Source organism: Rhamphochromis sp. 'chilingali', assembly GCF_963969265.1.
Source record: "Rhamphochromis sp. 'chilingali' genome assembly, chromosome: 3".
Taxonomy (NCBI): Eukaryota; Metazoa; Chordata; class Actinopteri; order Cichliformes; family Cichlidae; genus Rhamphochromis; species Rhamphochromis sp. 'chilingali'.
The window spans coordinates 18,975,132-19,002,828 of record NC_137931.1 but is presented as its reverse complement, the minus strand read 5'-3'; the positions used below and the strand labels follow the sequence as shown (position 1 = coordinate 19,002,828).

Here is a 27,697-nt window from a genome sequence, read left to right as displayed (position 1 = left end):
GTTTTAAAAACACCTGTATTGCTTCTGTGTATGTTCTACTGCTCGACTCCAGCAAGAAAGTGGGGCTCATTCTTGTACATCCACCCCCACAAAGCAATATCGCTGCAGCATAAAAATCCTGTGTAAATTTGACGGCTTGAGGTATAATATTTGGCAATATTTGTGTAATGTAAGCTGTTCCAGTCACATTACTATTCAGGCTATACACTTCAAAATATATTTCGTTGTAATTACATCACTGAGTTGATTTAACTCGCCTGGCATGCGAGCTATTTAACTTCATTTGATACAGCTGGGTGGATCTACATACCCACACCTGTAAAAAAAACACACACATACACACACTAGCAGTGCAATAGGTTAATTGTGCTTCTTCATGTTACACTGGCTTTCTTATTGTTAGGCAGAGCTTCTGGAATTATCTAATAAGGATGTGACTTGATGTGAGGCGCAATGAGGTGCAACCTATTTTGTGGTTGTCGTCCTCCTCCTTCGCAGGCTCTCTAACCAGTAAACATATCTGTCAGCCACCCAGCAGTTTGGCTGGTGATTTTAGACTCTAATGGGTACGAAGAGGATTGGTCGTGTGGGTGAGAGAGATGCTGGTTTCCATAGTAACGGTGCTCTCCCGTCTGCCCTCTCTTGCTGCCACTATGGAAGCGAAGTTTTCCGCTCCTGCCGAAAGCAAAGCTATGGTAAACCCGCCTGTCATCCTCTCTCCTTTGTTTTTATTTATTTGATTTGTTTCTGTCGCTGACCTCATCTGATGTAATGTGATCTCAGCAACGGAGATGTGGTTTCAGGCTCCTTACTTTGACCCTGAGTGTCTGTGTGTGTGTGTGTCTGTTTGCCTCTGTGCTGCATCTTTTGTCCTCAACATCTAGGCCGAGCTTTGTCAATCAGCGATCTGTGATCCTCTGTTTGCATCGTGTTTATCGTCGTCGCACCCTGTTGTTTTTGTGTCCTTTCCGTTTTTGAATGTTCCCCATAAAACTGAGAACCAAGTCAGATGCTTATCCCACGTCTTCTTTTTGTAAATTATGCACTCAGAGTTCAGCTTTCACTTGTATTATATACAAACCATATTTATTTACTGATTGTAGTTGTCCTCTTTTGTGAAAACAGTCATGCATGCATGAGTTCAAGTCAAATAACGAGGTTTGAGTAAGATTTAAGATTTTGCTCTTCTTCCTTACATATAGATTCCTCTTGAGCTTCAAGCTGACTCAAAACTGAGTCAAGAGCATATTTACATACCCCTCCCCTGCATGCATTTTTATAAGCCACAGCTGGCTTCATGTCACGCTCCAGTTTCAACCCATTTATTTCACTCTGGGGGGGGGGGGGGGGGGGGGGCGAGGAAGGGGAGGGGGGGCTCTTCGCAGCTCTTTTCAGTGACCCATCAAAACGTCTGCTGCTAAGCAAATGTGAAAAGTCATTTTCTACCTGCGCTCTCTTGTTGTTTCCAGCCTCCTCTTCCCGCCCTCCACCTCAGCTCCTCTTTGCTGGATTTCCACCTTCTCCTCCCGTCTCATCTCATAGTGTTTTCCTTCTCTTTGTTTCAGACTCTGAGACCACAGAGGATGAGACCACAGAACCTCAGATGGAAACCAAAGAAGGGCCCGGGAGGCACCATGATAAGGCTGGCCGGAAAGGACCTTCAGGTATTTTATTTAAACTCCTTTTTTTTCCCTTTTTTTTTAAGCTTATGTAAGTTTGTGGTTTCGAGGCTTCGTTTTTCTTTTTTGAGGTCATATTTTCTAGCTGCAAGCTTGCACTACTTAAAGAAAATATTCTGCAGCTCTTTGTCCAAAATGATATTTAGCCAGATTTACAGCTCCACCACCAACATCTCTGCCAAAAACACACTTGTATAAAATTATGATAGATAGATTTAATGGAGGCTGTTATCATGCCGGCCCAAAACGTGCGCTGGATGAAATCCGATATGGCAGAAGGCATTAATCCCTCATGGTGTGATGCAACAGTGTGACACACTGCCCTAGTTTCAAGCAGGGAACCTGTCTCAGGTCTGGAGCTCTCTGTGTGGCTCCACAGGGGAACGTGCTGTCCGACAAAAATGGGACTATTTCTGCTGGATAAATGAGGCTGAAACAAATGCATGCTATGCCAATTAAAATGTAAATGTACATCGTTAAGTTTAAATAGAGGTACGTTAATGAACAGAGATCAGGTGGAACGGTCCAGTGGGTTGGTGAATGTTATGTTATACTCACCTAAAAATGAGGTGCTGCATGAGATTTCTTTCTTTCACAGTTTGCCGTGCTGGTGTAGAGCTTCAACAGCTCAAATAATCAGTGAATTTACTGGCTGGTTGATCATCTTCCAGCTTCTCCAGTGGGAGGATTTGCTTTGCTTTTCTCTCTAAATTGAGGATTTTTGCAGTTTGGACTACTGGTTGGACAGAAAAAGACACGGGAAGCCATTTCTTGGATAACACAGATTTGGGAAATCGTAAATTATTGATAGTCTAAGACCTACTATTGTTTTTTTTTTTTTAAATGAAGGTATCATTCATGGATGGATGGATGGATGGATGGTATCATATCTATCATATCTATTATAATGCCACCCAGAAGTTAGTGGTTTGTGAGCTCTCCCTTCTAGTATTATGGCCATTACTGTTTTGGTCTTTTGGAGGAGAAATGAACACATTTGGACAAGAACCAAAAGCTGCACAAGTGCATCACACAGATACAGATACATGGTATTTAGATTTCAGATAGTACACAAACACACTAAGACTACTGCACAGACTTCTTAGAGGAGCTGTTAGTGGACGTAACTTTACAGCAAGTCAAAGCACAACTTTAAACTTTGATAAAATTTAAATGGTGGAGTTATCCAAAGATGTGTGGCCGTCATAGAAGGGGAAATTAGTCGTAAAAAATGAAGCTGGGCATTTTAACATGGGCGATTGACCTGCAGGGGGAGCCAGCCTCAAGTGGCTTTTTGAGTAGCTGTGCACTGCGCAAAAGATTTGAGGCAATCTACACTGATGGTACTTTCCTGTGCTCATAATTCCATCGACTTTAACGAAACCCCCTATAATGACAGAGCGTCCACCGTGCTTTACACATGGCTGCAGACACCTACGCATTCAACAATTTGGACCAAAAAATTTCAAATTTCGATTTGTCACTCCTGTTGCCAATGTACACTCTGGTTCTTCCCTTGAGCTAGGTATCATTTTGTGCTTTAATAATTCATGGGTCAAGTATGCCCACAAACAAAAAGCATTAATCTGAAAATGGTCAGGTACAAGGACTGGACTGAAAATGAGTGAAAAAGCAGACTAAAACTTTGAAAGACCTTCAGAAAGCCTGGAGAACTATTGCTCGAAAGGAAGCAAAATATAAAGAAACGAGTTGTGGCTCAAGACTCAGCACAGTAATCCATATTGGCTTCATTCTTCAGCCACAGAAGTGTCTTTTCATCATCTTTAATTCAAACTCTCAGGATCTCAATAATTCGATTTTAATATAATTTTGACTTTAACAGAGGTCTCCGTTCCCAAGCTCTGTATCTCACAGTCGTGGGTTTGGGATTCTTTTTGGATTTCAGAAGAATGTTATTTAGTCCAAGAGCTTCTCAGTTTTGTTATTCATACTTTCTATGCTTGTCTCCTGTGTAAAGTCAACCTTTTCTCCATGTTTGTTTACATTTTGTCTTCGTGTCAGATTTGAATGTTTGACTCTTGGTGTGTCAGCGTTCACTAGTTCCTGTTTTATTTTGATAGTTTCTTATTTTGTGTGCTTTGTATTGAGTTTTACTTTCCCGCTCTCTTATTCTGGATTTGTTGGTATTTCCTTGTGTATTTTTCTTTATCCGAGTCTCGTCTTATCCATGTCCTTTCTTAATGCTGTGTGCTCCCTTATTCTGTGTTTTCCCTTTGACTCAAGCCCGTCCTTGTTTTTGTTTTTTTTAAGAAAAGGCTTCAGCAATAAAGCTGCTCTTTAATTTTGAGTCCTGTCTCCCAAGTCCTACATTCTAGGTCAAATGTTAAACTCCTCAAAGCCCCCAGCATTTGATTTCCTCCTTTCTGTAATAACAGCCCAAATTAAAGCTACTGTAAAGAAAATCCTTCTTCCATCCAAGATTTTACAGTTTGGAAATCGCGCTTATTCAACTAAAGCAATGAACTAAGTTATATATTTCATCCCTGCTCAAGATTTTTTTTTTGTTGCTAAAATAAAATTGCATATTGACTAATGGGTACTGTGTGAGGCAGTTTACTTGATCTAAAGCAAATCCGATTAAGCCTAAAGAGCATTAAATTTGATACAGGAGAAAAAAGAAATGCAAATCCTCTGGATCTTAATGCAAATGTCTAAAATTTAAAGGGGGGGGGAAGCATTTTGTCTAGCGGCAAGGTTACGCTTGAACCTGTTAGTGTTGCATTGATGAGAACAATTCCTGAAAGAGTCTTTACTAATTTGCTAAAGTGGTGCTGGTGCATTGGAGTCGTAGAACCTTTACGTCCTCGCCATCCACTCCTAACCAAGCAACATGATGTCTGAATATAGACCTGAAATATTGACACCCTTCTCCTCTACCACAAAGAAATGTTACAGTATATTCTTTCCTCGCTCATACTCGGTGTTTGCACTTTCTAAGCTTTTGTGTTGGTGGGCTGACTACGCCCTCATCACGTCCCTCCAGAGACAAGCCACAGAAAAATAGAAAGAGAATATCAAATGAGGGAGGGATGAGGTGATACATCATTTGTTTTCTTCATGGAACAGAGTGGTTGCCTCTGCTGAATACTAAATAATGACTACAATACCTTGTAATACACAAACAAGATACATTTTCTCCTCAGGCAATGTATTCCAGAAAATATTTCCGGCCCTAAAGCCAGACACGGATGAGATACGTTTCAAAGCACGGTGTGTTCAAATAAAAATGAAAGCTGCTGCCCGGCCTCGGAGAGAAGTGAAAACAGAATTTTGAAGCTGTATATATCAAGACCTAAAAGTGTGGCTGCTCTGAGAAGATTTCTCATTTTGTTCCGTCTGTTTTTTTGTTTTATGAGAAACTGATATTGCACAGCTACTGATGGTGACGCTGAGTCAGTATCATTCAATCAGTCAAGTGCTAAGATGTTTTTTTTATCCCCGACCGTATCGTTGCTTCAAGGTTTCCTTCGTTAACAGAAGATGCTGACCGCTCTTTTTTTATGCTGCTAAAGCATTCTTGTCTCCATTGCTCATCGCTGGGCGAAGGATCACTTTAAGTGGTACACGTTTCAAACGTGGCCCCTTCACTTTCCGTTTCATTTCCTGTTTTCAAGCAATCAATAGGCTGTTTATCCATCATGCTTAACAACGCTGTCTTCATTAGACGTCATTTCCCCCCCACCACGGGTTTTTTGCTGGCTTCTTACTGCATTAACTTCCAGTTAAGACATTAAAAAATATTTTAGATATAGGAATGCTTTATTAGAGAGTAAAGCAAAATCAGAGTCTTGGTGATACATAATTTCTTATTAGATTTATGCTAAAATATTTTTAAGAGGAGCGCGGTATTAGGAAATTACCATGCTTCCATTAAAATGGTTTAATTCACACAGCCCATCCATCAACTGTCTCTTCAATCTGATGAAGTTTGACTTGCAGAAACTTCTGTAACTTCTATAACACCAAAACCAAAAAAAATAAGTATATACCTGTGTATATACCATACAATAAAAACAGTCATGCAATATGATATGACATGATATGATTATCCAATGATGGATGGTATGATATAAAATGCCAAAAAAGTGGTACAATGTGAAATGATACAATACAACACGAAATAAAGAGATCCAGACAATACAATTTTAGTACAATATGACATTTTATGTTATGATATGATACAATAGACACAATATAAAAAGATACGTGTCATACAATAGACACAGTACAATATAATATAATACAATGTGATATCCAGCCTATTCATTTATGTCCACTGTAATGAACATTTGTTTTTGCTCTCTATTATCATCACATCACATTTATATCAAGTCTTGATGTGCTCAACAGAGGAAATCGTGGCCTTTCCAATGATATCTCATGTGTTTGGCCTCTTTTCGCTCTGAAGAGGAAGAAATATCAAATACTTTCTTCATCCCATATTTGGGAAATGCCTTTAGCGTACTAACTATACTTACTTACTGCAAACAAATGGCTGCTTATTTAGCCATGCCTGTATATAATATTCTGCTATGCAAGAAAGCTATATTGTTATTGTTAAAAACAAGTAACCACACTCTCACCAATGAATTAGAAGGCTCACAGCTCAAGATCATTTTCAACACAGACACAGTTTAGTCTCTTTATTGATCGCCCACAACAACCAATATATTGTTGTTGTTGTTTTTAAAATGCTAAAAGTCAGATATAAAATTATACAATTTTAATTTTTAAATTCAAACAGTCTCTCTCCCTTTCTCTCTTTCTCTATACAGGTGAGGGAGGAAGGGTGATGGACTACAATCCCGATGCTTCAGATCGCAGGGCCACCCTCCCCAGCACCTATGACCCTGTAGTGGAGCGAGAGCTCCGCACTCTGGGTTCCCGACCTCCAGGGCCCCATTTGGATCCCACAAACCCAGCAAGGCAAGGCCTCGGTGGGGGTCCTTCTGAGGGGGCCCCCCCTGTCCGTCACCTGGGTGTGGAACCACTCATCCGAGCGTCTCACGCTAACCTTGCCCGGCCCATTCAGGGGTCAGAGGAAAGTGTTTCCGTAGGCAGCGACTACTATGGGAGCATGTTCAGCCTGTACAGAGGGAGAACATTTTCTATGCCATTATAGCACATGGCTTTTTAATTCCCAGGATTTCCCCCAAAAAGCAAAAAGACTGCCCAGAAACTCAAATTGCAATGAAAACTGACTCATACGGCAAGACATTATATCCTCCATAGACCCAACTCGCAAAAACTTTATTCCATTTGCTATACAATTTGTTATTCATTTTTTACTCTTCTTTATATATTCCCATTTTTCCATATAGTGTACTTTTTTATTTTGATGTCACACTTTCCTTCGACTCTGCGTGCCATCAGTGTGGATTGATTTGAATCTAACAATGATTACAAGCCAACAAAATAACAATGTTAATATTAATATTTCATATAGCCATTAGAAAGGATGCACTTGTACAATCTTCTAATATAATATATTATTCAGCACTTCTGAAAACTGTGATTTTTACCCACTGCATGTTTTCTACAGCCGCCCCTCACTTTTGGATTAACACCATATGTTTATAGGTTTGCAGTGGCATGCATGGGTTGCTTTGATCCGAGCTGATATTAGCATGAGTGTTCTCACTGAGTAATTATCATGTGATTCACAGGTTATTTTTAGGCATGGTGTTATTGTGTTAGAAGTTTAAGCAGGGGTGCTTTTTTTGATTTTCGTAGGAGTTTATGTTCTTATTTTGTAATATTGTTGGTGCAACATGCCAACAACAGCGGTTATTGCAGTTTTAGGGTTAAGGTCTTAAGAAGTCTCAATCTCAAAATTTCATTACATTTGTTTCTCTGCCATTTGATTTCACACTGTCTGATGTGTTGCTCATTACCTGATACAACACAGAAAGCACATGCGAAAACACAAAGAACTCAAACATGATGAGACAAAATGACACAAACGGACATTTATCTGCATCTTATTACTCCTCCAAAGCCTTCGCCACTGCACCAGAGCTCTAACTTCACCCCTCCATTATTTCCCCTCAATCCTTACCCCTCTAGGCTTCAAACTGCTGATGAATCACAGGGCCTGTCCTCCTATGTCCCCCTGTCTTCCCCCCAGCCACCTCTTACCACGCACAAAAACAGCATCAGCACACAAAAACAACACTCGGGCAAAGTCAAACCTTCAGGTCCTCAAACTTCTAATACGGGCCAGTCATCTGGCACCAACAGTGCAGTTATGACGCCCAAACTGGCTCGTGCAGGACCCAAGATCTTTGACAAGGTCCTTGCCTTTGAGGAGCGAAGGGTGGATCTGCCACGAGGGGCAGCTTCCTTTGAATCAGATGAGAGTGGAAAGAAGACAGGAGGCCCGAGCAAAGATGAGAGTCGAATACTGCAGGGTGCAGCCCAGAAGAGAGCGGTATTCAAGCAGAGGGCCTCTTCATTAGAGGACAAGACAAACTACTCCCAGAGGATCCAGAATTACCAGAGCAAGTTCACAGAAGAGCTCCAGCGGATCAAGAAGCTTGTGGGGAAACCAAGCTTGAAGAAGGCATATTCAACTGAGCAGCTGTCACAGAAAGACAGGCTGCACATGGGGAAACTAGAACCCATTCCTGCCCAAGTAGTTAAAAAGTTAGAGGCGAGGGAGCGAGCCCTAGAGGAAGGAAAAGTTGGGGAGAGGGAGGGGGGCAGCATATGGAAGAATTCTCAGCAGGCCCAAGGCAAAGACCCGGGGAATCAGAGCAGCAGCTCCGAAAAGGAAAAGATGACACAGTCAGATTTGCACGGGAAACCAGTAGATAGCGCAAGGAAAATCTCTGTTACCACGGCAACGCCACCAGTTCACCAGTTACCAGGACAACCGTTGCCAATAGCTACAAAGACGAGCCTAATCAGGTTTGAAGAAGATTATCTTTACTTGTGAAATTTTCTCTTAAAAAAAGATTCCAATATGATCATATTTGTATATTTTTCTTTGAGGGATTTGAAATTTCTTTTAAAAAACAACAACAAAGCACTTAATGGAAATTAAGAGTTTTAGACATGTAATATTTTTTCCCTCACTTGTTATATTACATAACAGCTTTCTCATCTTTTGCATGCAGGGAAACCCTACAAAGCTCTCTGGCAGCTGACAAAAACACACTTGTTAACACATCCCACAAATCTTCATCCTCCTCCAGAGTTGATTCAAAGAGAGACACCAACATGGACAACAAGGCGGACCACCGATCACCAGGCCCAACAGGGAAGAGAGCATCCCCAGTAACTGTAAGGGAACCAGGACCCCAGTTCCCACCCAAGCCTCCTCGGCTCACCCCATCACCCAATCCTTCCATCAGCCCGCTCCTAAAACGAAGGAAGGCGGAGGTGGGGCGGACATCTCCGGCCATGAAAGTGAACATCCCCACCATCCTGGTGGAGGATGAACCCATGGAGACAGAAAGTGTTCCACACAGGAGCAACGAGGGAAGGAAGAGGGAGGGCAGAGTACACAAGAGCAAAAAAGGCCGTTCTGCTCAACGGAAGTCTGCAGACGAAGGTAGGTGATGCTTTACGAGTGTTCTAGATAAACGTGTTTGTAAAAAATCCAAGCAGCATCCATCGCAGATGAGAGTCTGGAACTGGATGAACACTTTAATCATTTTGGGAGCCATTAGGTTCCTGCCTGTGGCTTGAGTGACCCAACTGTTGTCCAGTTCGTTTCTTTACACAAATAACAAAACAAATACAACCACCTTTTGTTGTCCCTTTAGAAGTCTTTGAGGCTTTATCCATGGATTTCTGCTCAACTACCAAGTCTACCAAGTTGCCAGGCTTACAGTACTATTTTCATAAATGTTCCCATTTGGCAGGTCAAATAAAATAAAATATCTAGACAAAGTGGTAGAAGGGAACATAATGACAACCATAACCCTAACAAAAGAGCACTAGGAAGCTGGTGGATCTTAAGAGATTAAATAACTCCCTTAGCCCTAAGCTAAAAAGTTTTGCTATCATATCTGATTAAAGGTTTTTGTTCTGTTTCACCTTTGACCACCACTGAGTGAGATTATTAAAAAACAAACAAACAATTTAAACTGTAAAAAGATCAGGACCTACACACACAAAACTACCCCTATGAAAAATGATAAGTTTAACTACCAGGGGTCAGAGAACTAGACTTTTTAGGGTTGTGACTTCACTCTTAAAGAACGTAAAGTAATATTGGGTGTTTGTTTGCTTCCCATTTTAACAACTTTTGCTTTTTTGTGCCTCATTTGTGGCTTTAAGATCTGAAACACAAAAAGAACTTATTGGAGATTTATTACCTTTGCTAGGCTGTAAGTCCCCGAATAAGAAAAACATGCACATAGAAATAAAAAATACAGATTACAAACTAAAAAGGAATGATCAAAAAGGTTGAACTTATATATATATATATATATATATATATATATATATATATATATATATATATATATATATATATATATATATATATATATATATATATATATATATATATATATATATATATATTATGTTGTCCACCATGGAAAATTAATCAGAGCCAGAATTGCTGCCGGGCCCAGACTCACTAATGAAACTCTTTTCATCATGGGGATCCGTAAAAGGAAACTAGCCCAATGCCTTAATTTGGAGTCTGACCCATTTTTCTAAAGCAGGTAATAGAGCACCGGCAGCTGCACAGAAAACACTCTGACCGTCCCTCTAATTCACAGGCGGTTCTTCCGATGACTCTTACCTGTCTGCTGATGATGAGCCAGCTGAGGCCCCGAGGTTTGAGAAGCCTCTTGAGGACACCACCGCACCCAGCGCCTCTGAGGTCACACTGCAATGCATCATCACTGGCAGCCCAACCCCTACTGGTACAGCTGAAGACAAGTCACCATTTTAACATCCCCATTTTCTATAATTTTCTTTTTTGAATTCAGTAAGGAGACTGTTTTCTGTTAAGTGCCGTATAAAGCGATTTCTTGCACACATAGTCTTATGAAATCTGGTCAATTTTAAGTGAAACTCTCATAAACCAAATCAATGAGCCTTATCCTTTCACATGTTTGCAATCTGACTTCTTCCATATCAGTTTTTCAGTGTTTGTGTTTTCTCTCTCTCTGCCTTCTCAGTGACATGGAGGAAGAATAATGTGGAGATCCGGTGTGACGCGTTCCATGTGGTTAAAGCTGAGGGCGAGAAGCATAGTCTGGTGATAAAGGAGATGAGGCTGAGCAATGCGGGGTCATATTGCGCCACGGCTGTCAACGCGGCGGGCAGAGCGTCATGCAGTGCGACACTCTACATTCAGTCAGGTGAGGCTGGGCCAGAGCCTGCTTTCAAGCCCTGTGCGATACTTGAAATATTGGTATCAATTCGATTACCAAGTAAATATACAGCCTGTATTGCCAATACCAATACAGATACCGATAATTTTAACCTATAAAGGCAGCTTTTATGGGGGTGAGCAGTGTGTCATGATTTATGAGATGAGCCATCTTCCAAAAATATTAAATTTATTTAACACTTTTCAGTAGATACTGAACTTAGAAGGACAGAAACAAAGTATCCACCCTATCGCACTAGTATTTATCCAGTACTAATACCAGCGTATCGATGGTTACATGTATCCGCCCACCTCTACTGCTTTCTTGTTTTGCAGTTAGACATGGTGACACATTTTACCAGCACAAATTTTAAATGAGGAGAGCGACACCGGGGGGAACATAAAAACGATGCTGTTCTCAAACATGTTGACTCACACTTTAATCCGCTGCCAGCCCTCCTCCGCCTGACATTCTGTCTTAATGACTACAAAGGCCCGCTGGAGCTCAGCATCCCGACCGGGGCTCCTCGCAGCGATAGTTGCCATGGCAACCCATTAATTCTTGAAGGCACCGAGCTCCCCCTCGGCATGAATTCAAAACGCAGACCTGCCCCCGTCACACAAAGGTCTCCTGAGCCTCAAAGGCAGCCGTGGCATTCAAAATCAGGCAAAAAAAGAAAAATATAAGCGCCTGCAGTGGACGGGTGTTTATATTACGCTGTGCATGAGAGAAGCTCCCAGCAGTGCTGGTTCGGCCTCATGCAAATGCAACTTTCCCCTCTTCACAGTTTTGTCAACAAATGCGAGCGCTCACCCTGGTGCTTTTCCGACAGCCGCACGCGGGCCTCTGTTGCCATATTAGGCCAGCGGAGTCTAACTTTGCAGGAGTATTTTTAGAAGGCCTCTTGTTCTCTCGGGTAATTGCCGTCTGCTTTATGTCCCCGCTCGAGATTACAGCTGTAATCGTGGAGTTTTTCATCACTTCAGATTTCACGCTACAGGGCTTGGGGATGGAGCTGCCAGAAAGTGGCGGGAGATTATGTGAGTCATTTTAGCCGAGAAGTGTGTAGATTGTTGCCACGACAAGCCAAAATAGTGGGCGAGATTGATTTACTGGCTTCAAAGAAATATGCGAGAACATAACACAGGCCTATTGTCATTTTTGCATTAAAAAAAAATCAAAGAAGTTGAAGAACCACAGCTTTGTGACTCAGTGGAGTCTTTAAACCTAAGCTTTAATAAACTTTTAAAATATTCAGCTTTTTCATCAGCCCGGGATGTCAGGAGTGTAAGAGAATAAAGGCGTAACAGTGATGGGAAGCAGAAGGACAGGGTGGAGGAAAGTTGGTCGGCTCACACTGTTCGGGAGTTGTGTAAGAGTTGGCAGGTTTACATAAATACTCTGGGGAGTTATCCCCTGGTGCACAGACGCCGCTCAGAGATGTGACTCTAGGTAGGTTATTTTGTTGTTTTTATCCCCCCCTCCTTTTTTTAATGCTATAAGCGCAACAGAATATCCACCTACATCGCTTAATAATTTGGCATAAACAGTGTTTTTTTATCGTGTTTCATTACTATTAGTCAGCTTTTCCATATATGGCTTTCGGTGCATTTCTTTCCATCTGTATATGCGACCAAGCCTGCCTTTCACTTGCAGATGATGACCCACTTTCCCTTTATTTTGCACAGTTGAATGTCATGCAAAATACCTATCAGTCCACTGTTCTGCCATCTGAAAGGGGGGACATGCCTTTATTCTACTTGGGTAATTGATTTTATTCATTTTCACTCGCAACGTTATCTAGTTGTGCCAGATATGTGAGGTCTTAGGCTTTGCAAAGATTGTGAAACGCTGACACGAAAACGAAGGCAACAAAAGAAGAAGGAGAGACAGAAAGAGAGAGGCAGCTCTTTATATTTCTTCCCGCAGCTGTGAGTTGAGTCTGACTGTAGTCCAGACTGCCAAGGGTCCAGACACAGTGTCTGATCTAGAACTCGTGGGAATGAGTGAATGATTGGGTCAGGGATTAAGGGATTAATTCGTTATCTGTTCGCTTATGGTCACTTCAGATGGTCCCTGTGCTCAGTGTGTGGAGGTGCACGTGGCCCACTTGTGTCTAACCCACTGCTTTGTGTTGCCAAGTGCTCATTTTGGCAAAGATCAACACCAGCAAAGCAAAAAAAAGACCGTAAACAAAATGAGCTACGCCAGTGCCATGTTAACCATATTTCAAAAGGCTTTGCACTCAATTACTTAAATTAAGACGTGTGTAAATCAGAATCGACTTTTTTGTGAACTCAAATAAAAATTAATTAGACACGGCGGTAGTATGCTTGTAATTCTATTATATTTGTGTCCGATATCTTGTTCTTCCAGAGCCGACCCACACGCAATGTGGGAAATCTGCTGTATCTCTGGAAATCAGCAGTCCAATCCAGTCAGATGAGGAGTACCTGAGTCCTCAGGAGGAGGTGATGGAGGTCGGAGGCTCACTTCCTCACCATTTAAAAGAGCCTCCCTCATTTCAGGTAAAAGTATAAAAGCTCCTTATGATTTTTTCTTTAAATAACAAGCGCAGCGTCATAGTCGATGTCTCTGATATCCCCATTTCGTTGTCTTTCCCGAATCATCATAATTAATGTTGGTCCAGGTTCAACACTGCAAGTGACCAATCACATTGTTGTGATGTATTGCCAAAAGTATTCGCTTGCATATGAATTTGAATGACATCCTGTTCTTAATCCTTAGGGTTTATTTTGATAATTTGATCAACTCTTTGCAGCTCTAACAGCTTCAATTCTTCTGGGAAGGTTTTCCACAACCTTTAGGAGTGTTTATGGGAATTCTCCCAGAAGCACATTTGTGAGGTCAGACACTGATGTTGGACCAGAAGGCCTGGCTCGCAGTCTCCACTTTAATTAATCTCAAAGGTGTTCTATCAGGTTGATGTCAGGACTCTGTGAAGGCCAGTCAAGTTCTTCTACACCAAACTCGCTTATTGGTGTCTTTATGGACCTTGCTTTGTGCAGGAAGGAAGGATCCAGCTGCAAACTGTTCCCACAAAGTTAGGAGGATAAAATTGTCACTAATGTCTTGTTATGTTGAACCATTAAGAGTTCCTTTCACAGGAACTAACCCTGCTGGCCCAACTCCTGAAAAACAATCCCGAACCCTAATCCCGCCTCCAACAAACTTTTCACTTGGCACAGTGCCATCAGACAAGTACTGTTCCTCTGGCAACCCCCAAATCCAGAGTCATCCATTGGATTTTACTGCATTTAACTAAAAAAAAAAAACAGAAAGAAAAAGAAGAAACAATTGTCTGTTGTCATTACAGGGAGTGCAGAATTATTAGGCAAGTTGTATTTTTGAGGAATAATTTTATTATTGAACAACAACCATGTTCTCAATGAACCCAAAAAACTCATTAATATCAAAGCTGAATGTTTTTGGAAGTAGTTTTTAGTTTGTTTTTAGTTTTAGCTATTTTAGGGGGATATCTGTGTGTGCAGGTGACTATTACTGTGCAGAATTATTAGGCAACTTAACAAAAAACAAATATATACCCATTTCAATTATTTATTTTTACCAGTGAAACCAATATAACATCTCCACATTCACAAATATACATTTCTGACATTCAAAAACAAAACAAAAACAAATCAGCGACCAATATAGCCACCTTTCTTTGCAAGGACACTCAAAAGCCTGCCATCCATGGATTCTGTCAGTGTTTTGATCTGTTCACCATCAACATTGCGTGCAGCAGCAACCACAGCCTCCCAGACACTGTTCAGAGAGGTGTACTGTTTTCCCTCCTTGTAAATCTCACATTTGATGATGGACCACAGATTCTCAATGGGGTTCAGATCAGGTGAACAAGGAGGCCATGTCATTAGTTTTTCTTCTTTTATACCCTTTCTTGCCAGCCACGCTGTGGAGTACTTGGACGCGTGTGATGGAGCATTGTCCTGCATGAAAATCATGTTTTTCTTGAAGGATGCAGACTTCTTCCTGTACCACTGCTTGAAGAAGGTGTCTTCCAGAAACTGGCAGTAGGACTGGGAGTTGAGCTTGACTCCATCCTCAACCCGAAAAGGCCCCACAAGCTCATCTTTGATGATACCAGCCCAAACCAGTACTCCACCTCCACCTTGCTGGCGTCTGAGTCGGACTGGAGCTCTCTGCCCTTTACCAATCCAGCCACGGGCCCATCCATCTGGCCCATCAAGACTCACTCTCATTTCATCAGTCCATAAAACCTTAGAAAAACCAGTCTTGAGATATTTGCCTTTGGCATTGATTAGAGGGGTTGACTCAATTTGTTTTAACATGTTTCAATTTATTTTAGTTTTTTAGTTATTTATTTTATCTTATCTCATTTTAATTTTCTTTACTTATGCTATTAGCATGTACAGCACTTTGTGAACTCTGGCTTTATGTTAAAGTGCTTTATAAATAAAGGTGGTATGGTATTTCTTGGCCCAGTCTTGACGTTTCAGCTTGTGTGTCTTGTTCAGTGGTGGTCGTCTTTCAGCCTTTCTTACCTTGGCCATGTCTCTGAGTATTGCACACCTTGTGCTTTTGGGCACTCCAGTGATGTTGCAGCTCTGAAATATGGCCAAACTGGTGGCAAGTGGCATCTTGGCAGCTGCACGCTTGACTTTTCTCAGTTCATGGGCAGTTATTTGGCGCCTTGGTTTTTGCAATTTTGCAATTTTGAGACTGCTGCATCCCTCTACAAGATATCTCACTATTTTTGACTTTTCTGAGCCTGTCAAGTCCTTCTTTGACCCATTTTGCCAAAGGAAAGGACGTTGCCTAATAATTATGCACACCTGATATAGGGTGTTGATGTCATTAGACCACACTCCTTCTCATTACAGAGATGCACATCACCTAATATGCTTAATTGGTAGTAGGCTTTCGAGCCTATACAGCTTGGAGTAAGACAACATGCATGAAGAGGATGATTTGGACAAAATACTCATTTGTCTAATAATTCTGCACTCCTTGTAATGGCAACTCTCTTCCGTGTCAGGTGTTGCTGCACACTCTGTCTTGTTTTCCAGGTACGCAGGTATTGGGGCCACAGGCAGGTCCCAAAACAATCGGACAAAAATATGAGTTACTGCACATGGAAATATGAATCTTCTTTTGATTGTTCTCCGATCTTAAGATCACACTGTGCTGCAATATTCATTTTCCTAGTAGCAAAATGGCAATCTCCATGGACATATCCTTTGCATTTCATACCATGACTCCACTTGCTTCATCGCAGCATTACTTGATAGCTGCAGTCATTCTGGGCACGGTCGTAATGTGATTTTACTTCCAATCTGATAAAACTGGAGCAAAGCTTAGAGATTAACCTTAAAAGCTTTTATAGGTAATCATGTTTACATTCTTTAATAGGTGGCACCATGTGACCAGGCGGTAACCGAGGGTCAAGATGTTGTCATGTCAGTGAAAGCCAGAGGCCAGCCCAAACCCATGGTTTACTGGTAAGACATCTTTTTTTCCCCCTCAAGGTTTTATTGCAGCTAGACATCTCAGGAGAAACCTGAAGCTTTTATCACAATCAAGGTCACTAACTGTCTCACACAAACACCCCTCCATTACGCGCCTGAGCATAAATGATTCTGACAGCCGCTTTATACTGACCCAGGCTGAAGGACAGAGTCTCGGTGAAGACAGCAGGGCACTTCACTGTGCGAGAGATGGAAGATGGCACCAGTGAAATGAGGATCGGCTCGGCTCAGAGGTCAGATGCAGGGCTGTATGCTTGCAGGATCATCAATGAGTATGGAAGCAAACAGGCAGAGTGCAGACTGGAGGTCAGAGGTAGGTGATGAGAAACTGAACTGAATGTTTAGTCATACCATATCTTGTCGTTCTTCCTTATATATGCTCTATTTGTGCTGTTTTCTTTTTCTTTTAATCAACCGCTGCAGCACAAACGGCGTTGACGATCACCAGGGAGGTAAAAGACGCAGCAGTGAGGGCTGGAGAATCAGCCGTGTTTGAGTGTCACATCACGGGACCTCCAGATGTGGACGTGGACTGGTTGTCCAGGGGGAAGCTGATCCAGCCTGCACTGCTCAACTGTAAGATGCACTTTGACGGAAAGAGGTAGGTCCACCTCATGTTGCTGTCACTGCAGCACATTTTATTATCTGACAGATTTTTGGTGTCATAAAAACAAAATTCATTCATTTATTTTTCTTTATGCTATAGGTGCCGTCTCATGCTAAATTCAGTACATGAAGACGACAGTGGGACATATACTTGCAAGCTGAGCACTGCCAAAGGTGAATCATAAGCAGTGCTGTCCCTGTTGCTGAACAGAAGATGAGGTGTGATCATAAATTTTCAGTCTAACTAAAAACCTGTGCAAATTTCCCCTTCAAAGCCATCTTCTGGTGCTGCTGCTCTTTTTAAATCATCTGTACAAATCTGGGATTTTAACCTCAATGATTGTTTCCCCCAGATAGTTTTAGACAGGCACAGTACAGAGTTTTTCTGTCACACTGGCCTCGTTTCGCAAATGTGGCTTGTGCCTTCTTCCTCTTCCCTAAAACGATATAATTCAGGGGTGTCAAACATAAAGCCCCAGGACTGCAACTGGGCCTACAAAGACTCATGGGACATCTTACATCTTAGCTTACATTTTGGAATTTTAACTGTATTTTCATAAATTGTACTTTTTTTCTCCTGATAAAGACCTCCCCAAGACCACATAATGCAGGAATAAAGTAAAAGATAAATCATCACATCATAGATCATCACCCACTACAGAATTTTTCAACAATTTATGCACAGGGATTTTAAATAGGAGTGCCTATGGTTTCAATTTGAAAATCCAAGATCCTGAATATTCTCGAGTTACTGCATTCACAAGATTTTCAGAAAACTCTCAAGTTCAAAGCTCAGAAAACTCTGAACCGCTGGTAGGAATTTGAAAATTCTAGGTGACTTCCTTCCTGAGTTATCTCATTTACAAACTTAGGTGTCCATGCAGCCCGTTTACTTCTCCGACTGGCCAACGGGGTGATGATAATATGTAAGCCATCAGCCTTTTGCGGTTGAGGGGTAAAGACTGAGACATACTGTTGACATTGCACTTATACTTCTTGTACTAAGATATTTCAGAGATTAAATATATTTACAGTGACAGAAAGGAAAGATGTGTGTGGCCCATAATCTGTGACCTGATCTAACTGGTTGGCTCCTTTTCTTCCCAAGGAGTCTAACCTGAAGGTGGAAACATGGCAAATTTAAATCACATAAGGTTTTTTTTTTATGATCACACCTTATATTTATGCTGGGTTTTCCATTTCGTGTTTTTGTCTCCACCAGAGAGGTTTTGGTTGGTTGTTCTCCAACTTCTTTAGATGTGATTGAACATATTTCAGTGATACACTTACTAACAGGGCGCATGTGCATCTACAGAGGAGCTGACCTCGAGTGCAAAACTGATCGTCACGCCGTCCAAGGAGCCTCTGTTCACACGAAAGTTGGACATCCTGGAGGTCATCGAAGGACGCACGGCACGGTTTGACTGTAAGGTGAGCGGATCGCCTGCTCCGAGAGTCACATGGATGCATTTTGGTAAGAATCTCAAAGCGGCGGTGCGGTGTTCCTACATTTTTTAGGCTTGTCCAAAGAAATGGCTTTTTAATTTGTCTTTTATAATGTTCTTTCAGAGTCACGAGTGGAGGAGAGTGATAACATTCGCATCCTTCAAGAGGGGGGTCGTCACTCGCTTGTCATCACCCACGTTGGCAGTGACACAGAAGGATTTTACACAGCAGTTGCTCAAAACATTCACGGAAAGTCTGAATGCACTGCTGAGCTGTACGTGCAAGAACCCCGAGCTGCCGTCTCCTCTCACATGTAAGAGAAGCCGTTTGTTTCTATTTGCATCTCATCCCTAATTGTGTAATTGTTAATTCTTTGAAGGCTTTGAGAAGAAAACAAACTATTTTTAAAAAATCAAATGTTCCACTTTTGCTTTCTAGGGCAAAGAAAAATAGCTCAGATGGAGCGAATGCGTGTGATAAAATCAAGTCGACCTGTTCTTTTCTTCCTCCAGGTCCAAGTTGGAGAAGATGCCGTCCATCCCAGAGGAACCTGAAGTGTTCGACAACGAGGTGGAGAAGAGGACCATGCCGGACTTTGTGCAGCCTCTGGCTGATGTGGAAGTCATTGAAGGGAAGGAGGCGGTGCTGAAATGCAAGGTGGCGGGCCTGCCATACCCAACTATTGCCTGGTATCACAACAGCAGGCGCATTGAGAACAGCGAGGAGCGCAAAATGACTCAGTGTAAGCAGATAAACACACAAAAATAAGTCGTTCAAAGTGGGGGAAAGATGGCGAATAAGAAACCTGTGTGTCTGTTCTCCAGACAGGGATGTCCACAGTCTGATCATTCGGGGCGCTTGTCATGCTCACGGAGGTGTTTACAAGGCTGTCATCTCCAACAAAGTGGGCAAAGCAGCCTGCTATGCTCATCTGTATGTTACAGGTAATCATAGATACACAATGTTTAATGGTATACATTACGGGATACACAATTTCCCTAATATTTTTGTGAAATATATAAATATATATGTATGTTTTTGGAAACAGATATTGTTCCTGATCCTCCTGATGGGCCTCCGGTGATTGAGGCCATTACAGGAAAAACTATAACCCTCAGCTGGAAGACACCAAAGAGACTCGACCCTTCACTTGGTAGGTTCATAACACACCTGCAGGCTGGTGCAACACAGGTGGATGGATATAATGTGTTGGAAAAATCATGTTTAATAAAGAGCTCGAACAAAGAAAGTGCTTAGGTCTCCCACTGACTTATATAAAGCGTAAAGGTTTGGAGATGATCCAATTGAAGCTAAAATTTTGTCCTAATTCGTGTGACTCTAACCTTTGACCTATGACCTTAAGGTACATTTCGAAATCCATATGATTGGAGCAGAACTGGTTCAAAGCCTTGGCTTCTAGAAGCTTTAAAAGATTTTAAAATATAGTCATGCAGTGTGTCATTTTGCACGATTTTATGGCATCACTGTGACGCGTGTGAAGTGAAGTGTGTTGTACAGCTCTCTCCATGCGTTTTCACGTGAAATAATACTAAGGGGTGACCGTGGCTCAGGGGGTTGGGAAGAGCATCTGTAACCAGAAGGTCGCCAGTTCGATCCCCGGGCTCTCTGTCCTGGTCGTTGTGTCTTTAGGCAAGACACTTTACCCTACTGGTGTTGACCAGAGGGGCCGATGGCGCGATATGGCAGCCTCGCTTCTGTCAGTCTGCCCCAGTGCAGCTGTGGCTACAACTGTAGCTTGCCTTCACCAGTGTGTGAATGTGAGAGTGAATGAATAGTGGCATTGTAAAGCGCTTTGGGTGCCTTGAAAAGCGCTCTATAAATCCAATCCATTATTATTACTTGATATGGTTTCCTGAAAAGCTCAGTTTTGACCTTGGGCGCTAACAATCAAGGTCTAGGTCAAATATGTAGCCAGCCTTGGTCCCAGTGTGACCTCAGGCCTAGTATATTGTTGTGAAGTTTGAAGATGATGCATAAAAAACTGTGGGTAATAAATCAGTTTTTACTGATTTTAAAATTGAATTGACCTCAATCTCGACCCAATTTTTCCCAAAATGAAATCAGCTTGAGCTGGTATTGATATCTCCCATCACACACAATTTAAAAACGATGTCTTGAAAACTGTGGATGATAGACTGCTAACAAACAAACAAACTGAACTGATTACATACTCTCTCCATTCAAGGGAGAAAAAATACAGCATTTTTAGCACTGCTTAATCATGTCTTTGCCACCAAGTAATTAAGGAGCATGTGTGTTTACAGATGCCGGCTCCTTGGTGTATGTGGTCCAGCAGCAGCCTCTGGGCTCCATCCAGTGGTCTGTTGTGGCATCAAACCTGAGGGAGACAAACTACACCGTCACCTCGCTGTCAAAGGGAGTCCGCTATGCTTTCAGAGTCCTAGCATCCACTGGGAAAACGCTTAGCAAGCCATCGCCTGCCACTGATCTAGTCCAGCTGCTGGACAGAGGTATCAAGTGTGTTTAAGAGGCTTATGCTACCACTAATCTGATAATCGACCTTAAAGGACATCATTTCTACTTTTAGGACCAGTTTTGCTTTGTTTTCTTGTAACATACCTTTGACTTCTCTAGGACCGTACTTGAGGAAAACGCCGATAATTTTAGACAAGCCAGAAGTTGTGTACGTGGTTGAGAACCAGCCTGCCAACATCACCATCACGCTGAACCATGTGCATGCAGCTGTCACCTGGAAAAAGTTAGTTTATTAACCTTCCAGTGATGTCCTTGTGATGTCATTAAAAAGTTTTCATCCGATTTCTTCATAGCATTCATCAGGGTCTGTTTCATAAACTGGATCATATTAACCCCAAGCTTCTTGGGGTTTATTTGGCAGCCCTTATACTAAAGACTAAAAACTTAAATATACAGTTCAAAAACTTTCATGATGGCTTTAGGGGGATATTAGTGTACTTAATGCTGATCGAGACATACAGCTTGTCAGAGTAAGCCTTTCTTAGTTAAGAAAGACTATGTCGACACACATTCTGCATGTTTTACAAGAGTCTGGGTGCTAAACTGGCCTGCCTGCAGTCCAGACTCATCACCCACTGCCAACATTTGGAGCACAGAAAATTAAATAATGCAAAGCCCACAACGCTGTGCAACAATCAAAACAAAAAAAAATGGCTTTCAAAACTACAACAGTTGGTCTCCTCTTACTGGGTTAAAGAAGACTCAGTGCAGCAAACTGGTAAATGTGGCCTTCTCCCAACTTTTCTGAAACCCGCTTACCTCAGGAGGGGCGTGGTGCTGGTCAGTAAGCCGGGGATGTGCGAGATGAGCATGCCGGACGATGATCAACACACCCTGAAGCTGCAGAGGGTCAGGAGCACGGACATCGGTCAGCTGGTGGTCACGGCCAGAAACCAGTTTGGCAGCGACCTGTGCACACTTCAGCTGGCCATGGCAGGTCAGTCCAAACAGGCGCACCACGTGACAAATTTAGCATTTTAGTGAGAATCCAAACAACTTTCTACTTATGTCAACAAGACAAAGTGTGTCTTTATTATTTGATCTGTTGCATAAAAACATCAGCTTTTATATTCATTTAGTGCCCAAAGGAAGATTGAACAACAGCGAGACCTGTCTGTCAAGGCCTTTTAAGTTCCCCAAAAAAACCATACTCCAAAAAAAGGCCATGGGGGGCAACAGGTGGTTTGTTTCAGAAAGCACTTCCGACTTTTCCAAAAGTAAAATTAATTACAGATTTAAATAGCAAAACTAGCTTAAGCATATTTTTACTGTTTTAAAGAAAAAACAATAATGGATACAAATTATGATTCATTAGAATTCAACAAAAATGGCCACAACACCATAAAATGTACTCTGTATGTGCGGTCCATAGTGCTTCTCCACCTTAGAGATGAGCTTCTTTTTTCCTCCTAATTTTCCTGCAGTGCCTCCCAAATTTGAGACCATAATGGAGGACGTAGATGTGCAAGTCGGGGAAACATGTCATCTGGCTGTTGTGGTCGAAGGAAAGCCAGATCCGGATATTCTGTGGTTTAAGGTAGTACATCCAACATTCGACTATAACTCAACTCAACTCAACTGAATACTCAGATGATATTTTTTTAGGTGAATGCTAATAGCTGATTGATCTGCTGCAGGATGATGCGCTCCTCTCGGAGAGCAGCCACTTCACATTTGTTTACGACGACCCAGAGTATTCACTTGTCGTCCTCAACGCTCAGCCCCATCACTCCGGCGTGTACACCTGCACTGCCAAGAACCTGGCCGGGTCCAACTCCTGCAAGGCCGAGCTCACAGTTCATACAGGTCTGCAGTCCAGCGATATTCTTACAGTAGTTGAAAAGATTAGGAATGTGTAAAGTTGAAAAGTTTCATATTCAAAAGTATTGTGCTAACAGATTTTTACCCCATTTGCTGATGATATTTACTGCTTAGAATCGCTAATAAAGGCTAGCTGTTGTTGAAAATTGCTCCTCTGAATCCGCACCATATGGGCGGGACCACAAGGTGTTTTGAAATTACAATGTGAAGCCATCTGTCTCTGAGCTAGCACATAAATACACCCACATATGAGTGTGTGCACCCCCCACACACACACTCACACACACATCCATACACACAAAGCCAATAAAGATGCCTATGTTGATGCTTTTCTCCAGAGCGAAAAGAAGCAGAAGAGCCAATGGAGGATGAGGGAACCATTCTGAGGAAGATGAGGCGTTTGACAGATTACTATGACATCCACAAAGCGATAGGGAGGTGAGTGTGCGCACTCTTCCTGCCTCACATCCCGACGAGGACGAGGACACTGACGTTAATAGTTACTTGAGTGCTCAGGGTCGGCCTGGAGGGCGGGAGGTAGGGGTAGGAGCTGGTGCGGAGGGGTTGTGTGTGTGTGTGTGTGATGGGAGGGTGGCGGTGGGGTTAGTTGCACCTGCTTAACAACAGCAGACAGAAACGACAGATGAGTCACCAGCCACGAGAGTGGAGTGAACGCATTAGCCGACGACAGATGATTTGTTTTGGTCTAGAGACAGGCATTTACTGTGAATTGCACAGCCACTGGGATGGCAAAACAGGCAGATGAAGAAATCTGCTTTCCACCCAGTGAACAGCATGAGTACCCCAGTAATGGAGTTCAGATTATGAGTCCTTCTCCCAAATATCACAGAAGAGTGCCTAAGGAGAATGAAAGTTAATTATACAATGACTATTGCCCCTCCATTTGTCTTTCCATTGTTCTCACAAAGAAGAATTTATTAATAAAGTGGAGGGAAAGGAAATTAGTCATTAAAGGGATTAAAGGGACCTATTATCAAGATATATATATATATATATATGTGTGTGTGTGTGTGTGTGTGTGTGTGTGTGTGTGTGTGTGTGTGTGTGTATAGACAGAGAGTCCTGTGAAAATCAGTTATATAGTACAATTACAAAAAGACTGACCAAAACATGGGTTGTTGGAATGGCCTGCATGGGTGAAAAGGTTCTCTCTGAAAACAACGTGGTAGCACAGCTTAGGTTTGCAAAGTTGCATCTGAACAAACCACCAGATTTCTGGAACAATGTGCTTTGGACAGATGGGACTGAAGTGGAAATATTTGGTCACAATGCACTGAATTTTGGAGAAAACCAAATGCAGCATAGCACCTCATACCAACTGTCAGCACATTGGTGGAGGGGTGATGATTTGGGCTTGTTTTGCTGCCACAGGACTTGGGCACCTTGCAGCCATTGAGCCGACCATGAACTCCTCTTTATGCCTAGAGTCTAGAGATGTGAGGACATCAGTCCAAACCTCAAGCTCAGCAGCAAATCTACAACAGCAAGTCTGCCAAACAGAAGGAAGAAGTCCAGCCCTCAGGCTTAAAACAACACCTCAATGAACTGAAGCAATACTGGCAGGCATACTCGCATCTATCTATAGATGTTGCTCCATGACCCACACGTATCGGTAATAAGTGTGGTTACATGTGTAAACTGATAATGGTCTAAAACGAATTTCCACCATACTCAGCCCAACTTTACTAACGCATTGCGCCAGAACAAACTGGGTTTGTGTAAGAAATGTACAATTGGTATTTACAAAGAGAGCGCAATGACAGGATCGCATGGTAGAGGTGGCAACTGGGAAGTTTTGCAACTGACCCATATTTCACTAGCACATAGTACAGGGAGGAGAATATTTAAGTGTACAAATTGACGAAAGGATTGTGCTCAGTGCAATTTTGCCCTGCTTAGTAAATCTGGCCCTTAATTATCCATCTTCATCCGCTTTGTCCGGGGCCGGGTCGCGGGGGCAGCAGCCTAAGCAAATTACTGTCATAATAATAATAATATTTATAATTTACTTCTATCAAAGAGAAATCAGTCTTGAAAACAAATGGATAAAAAAACCAACACGGCTGACATGTACAAAACCATTAATGTCATCACTTTGTGTTTGTGGGTGCAGGGGGGCCTACTCCTATGTGAAGAGAGTAACTCGCAAGAACGGAAAGACCGAGTTTGCTGCCAAATTCATTTCTGCTCGCGGAAATAGGAAAGCCTTGGCTCTCAGAGAGATGGAGCTTCTGTCTGAGCTGGATAACGAGAGGATTCTCTACTTCCATGATGCCTTTGAGAAGAAGAACGTGGTAGTGCTTATCACAGATTTGTATCCTTTCACTAGAACATACAGTGAAATCTGTAATCTACGTTTTACAGAAAAATGTTTTTTCCTCCTGCATCTCCGATTCACATTTTATCTTCTACATTGTCAAACAAAAGTGCACTTAAATGCATCTCAAGTACAAGATGCACAGCATTAATCCTAACGTCCCCCCGTACCCCCCGGAGGCATGAATGAAGCAGCCGAGCTTTTTCTCTCTGACTCATCGCTGCTGAGAGGAATTAGCAAGAGATAGAGTGTGGGGGAGTTTTGCTCATTTATAATTCATTTCTCATGCACCTACCAGTCAGACTATGCAATCAAGTAGCTGCAGCAGCAGCAGCTTTGTTTTTCTTTTTTCTTAACTCTTGTACAAAGATGTCACGAGGAGTTGCTGGAAAGAATGGCCAAGAAAACAACAGTCATGGAACTGCAGGTTTGTGTCTTTCTGCTGCCTGCACTGCGCTTTCATTATGTAACGTGCCTTTCAGGATTCACTCCTGTTGTGTTTCATGCTACAGATCCGCAGCAGTGTTCAGCAGGTTTTGGAGGGTCTTCGCTATCTCCACCAAAAAAATATAGCTCACCTCGACATAAAGGTATCCATCTGTCCCACCACAAGCACTGTATCAGATTTGATTTACCTTTTATGAGTCCTAATGTTGTTGTTTTTGTACACATCCCCTCTAGCCAGAAAATATTTTGATGGCAAGTCCAGGGAGTGATCAGATCCGCATTTGCGACTTCGGGAATGCCATTAAATTGGAGACTTCAGAGGAGCACTACTGCAAATACGGCACACCAGAATATGTCGCTCCAGAGATTGTTAACCAAACTCCAGTTTCCACAGCAACAGACATATGGTCAGCCACCTGTTCTCTGGCATGGAGAAGTGACTAGGCACAGCAGGCACTATATACACTCACAGTTATCTGCAAGTCCATCAAATTTCTGTGTTTATCTGTGCTTTTATGTTGCTCTTCAAATTCCAAGTCACGTATGTGTCCTGCTCTCCCACAGGCCTGTTGGTGTCATCACTTACCTCTGGTACGTTTTTTTCTTCTTCACAGCATGTGTGTATTTAAACCCAATCAGTCAATCTGACATCTTGCTAAATAAAACACCTGTTCTTTTTTTGCTTTAGCCTGACCGGCGTGTCACCTTTTGCGGGCGAGAATGACAAAGCCACTGCTTTAAACATCAGGAACTACAATGTGGCGTTTGAGGAGAGCATGTTTTCTGACCTCTGCAAAGAAGCAAAAGGATTTGTCATCAAGCTTTTGGTGGTGGACAGACTGTAAGCATTTTGATGCCTCTTAGTTTTGTACCATAAAAATACTGTATATGATGCAACTGTGCTACAGTTCACAGATTAAACATGTCTGAACTGTAACTGTGTCCCAAACCTAGGAGGGCAAGTGCCATCGAGTGCCTTCGTCATCCTTGGTTCAAGGTGAGCTATCACTGGAACATCTACCATCCTGCCGACTGTGTCACTGATTCATGAGATGTAGTTATGTCTCTGTTAATAGTGCTCCCACCTATTGTTTTGTCTTGCAGTCACCAACAAACAAAAGCATCAGCACAGCTATGCTAAAACAAGTTTTGGCTCGAAGGCGATGGCAGGTAACAGACGACAAAACGTTCATTTAGCATTTGGAAATCAGGGTGAAATGCATAAAGACACCACAGGCTGATTCCTGCTGAGGGATTGAGGCTTGTTTTTGAATAGATTTATCATGTTTCTCCAAACATGATGCTGTGCTTTATGGACGAACATCTCCACTTTGGTCTTGTCTGTCCAAATGACATTGTTCCAGAAGTCTTGGGGTTTGTTCAGATTAGGGCTGCCACAAACGATTATTTTGATAGTCGACTAGTCACCGATTATTTTTGCGATTAGTCGACTAATCAGATCATCATCCATTGAACGTAAAAGTACAGCTTATTGCACCAGCAGCATCTGCTCTTATATAACTATCATTAGCTTACAGCTTTAAGTGTTTAAGGTCTGTGCTAACTAAAAATAAAGACAAGATGATAGTTAATTGAATTCTAATTAAATGTGCAGATTGTTTCGGTGGAGTTTAATAAACTCAGCCGATTTACTCAGGAACAAATAAAATACTGAAAAAAGCCATACAATAACATTTTTAAGTTATCTAAGTGACTTGTATATGTTTAACCTGAGTAGGGCGGTGGGTTTGAAAACGATCTGCCGGGAGTCCGGTGCTCTCATGGCCCCCGGCTAGCTATCGAGCTAGTGGGTAACAGACGCCTCCGAAAACGTCGGAGCGCTTTTGAAAATATGTGGTGTCTTGATAAACTGAGCAGATATTTGAGGTTTACACAGCTATATTCTCGCCTGAAAATATGTTAAACGTTTATTTTGTGACCCAGAAAGAATAA

The 27,697-nt window shown here is 42.1% G+C and overlaps 1 protein-coding gene across 9 annotated transcripts in view; it reads left to right on the top strand.

The window, feature by feature from the left end:
• Nucleotides 1-27,697, top strand: part of LOC308393251 (striated muscle preferentially expressed protein kinase-like) — a 63,349-nt gene that overhangs the window by 24,091 nt on the left and 11,561 nt on the right. For 5 of the 9 annotated variants that reach the window (XM_080876880.1, XM_080876881.1, XM_080876885.1 and 2 more), the window contains 30 exons: nucleotides 1,566-1,664; nucleotides 6,476-6,626; nucleotides 7,767-8,609; nucleotides 8,819-9,255; nucleotides 10,439-10,585; nucleotides 10,844-11,026; nucleotides 13,415-13,566; nucleotides 16,454-16,542; nucleotides 16,707-16,882; nucleotides 16,993-17,170; nucleotides 17,276-17,349; nucleotides 18,491-18,649; nucleotides 18,745-18,934; nucleotides 19,134-19,363; nucleotides 19,446-19,565; nucleotides 19,670-19,774; nucleotides 20,907-21,113; nucleotides 21,238-21,361; nucleotides 21,903-22,075; nucleotides 22,563-22,675; nucleotides 22,776-22,944; nucleotides 23,298-23,397; nucleotides 25,094-25,294; nucleotides 25,667-25,724; nucleotides 25,810-25,887; nucleotides 25,979-26,151; nucleotides 26,309-26,335; nucleotides 26,433-26,585; nucleotides 26,699-26,741; nucleotides 26,849-26,914. In XM_080876880.1, coding sequence (XP_080733006.1) covers nucleotides 1,566-1,664; nucleotides 6,476-6,626; nucleotides 7,767-8,609; nucleotides 8,819-9,255; nucleotides 10,439-10,585; nucleotides 10,844-11,026; nucleotides 13,415-13,566; nucleotides 16,454-16,542; nucleotides 16,707-16,882; nucleotides 16,993-17,170; nucleotides 17,276-17,349; nucleotides 18,491-18,649; nucleotides 18,745-18,934; nucleotides 19,134-19,363; nucleotides 19,446-19,565; nucleotides 19,670-19,774; nucleotides 20,907-21,113; nucleotides 21,238-21,361; nucleotides 21,903-22,075; nucleotides 22,563-22,675; nucleotides 22,776-22,944; nucleotides 23,298-23,397; nucleotides 25,094-25,294; nucleotides 25,667-25,724; nucleotides 25,810-25,887; nucleotides 25,979-26,151; nucleotides 26,309-26,335; nucleotides 26,433-26,585; nucleotides 26,699-26,741; nucleotides 26,849-26,914 — 5,018 coding nt within the window. Of the gene's footprint in view, nucleotides 1-527; nucleotides 696-1,565; nucleotides 1,665-6,475; nucleotides 6,627-7,766; nucleotides 8,610-8,818; nucleotides 9,256-10,438; nucleotides 10,586-10,843; nucleotides 11,027-13,414; nucleotides 13,567-16,453; nucleotides 16,543-16,706; nucleotides 16,883-16,992; nucleotides 17,171-17,275; nucleotides 17,350-18,490; nucleotides 18,650-18,744; nucleotides 18,935-19,133; nucleotides 19,364-19,445; nucleotides 19,566-19,669; nucleotides 19,775-20,906; nucleotides 21,114-21,237; nucleotides 21,362-21,902; nucleotides 22,076-22,562; nucleotides 22,676-22,775; nucleotides 22,945-23,297; nucleotides 23,398-25,093; nucleotides 25,295-25,666; nucleotides 25,725-25,809; nucleotides 25,888-25,978; nucleotides 26,152-26,308; nucleotides 26,336-26,432; nucleotides 26,586-26,698; nucleotides 26,742-26,848; nucleotides 26,915-27,697 lie in introns of all 9 variants that reach the window. The other 4 variants (XM_080876884.1, XM_080876887.1, XM_080876883.1 and 1 more) reach the window with 4 other exon arrangements.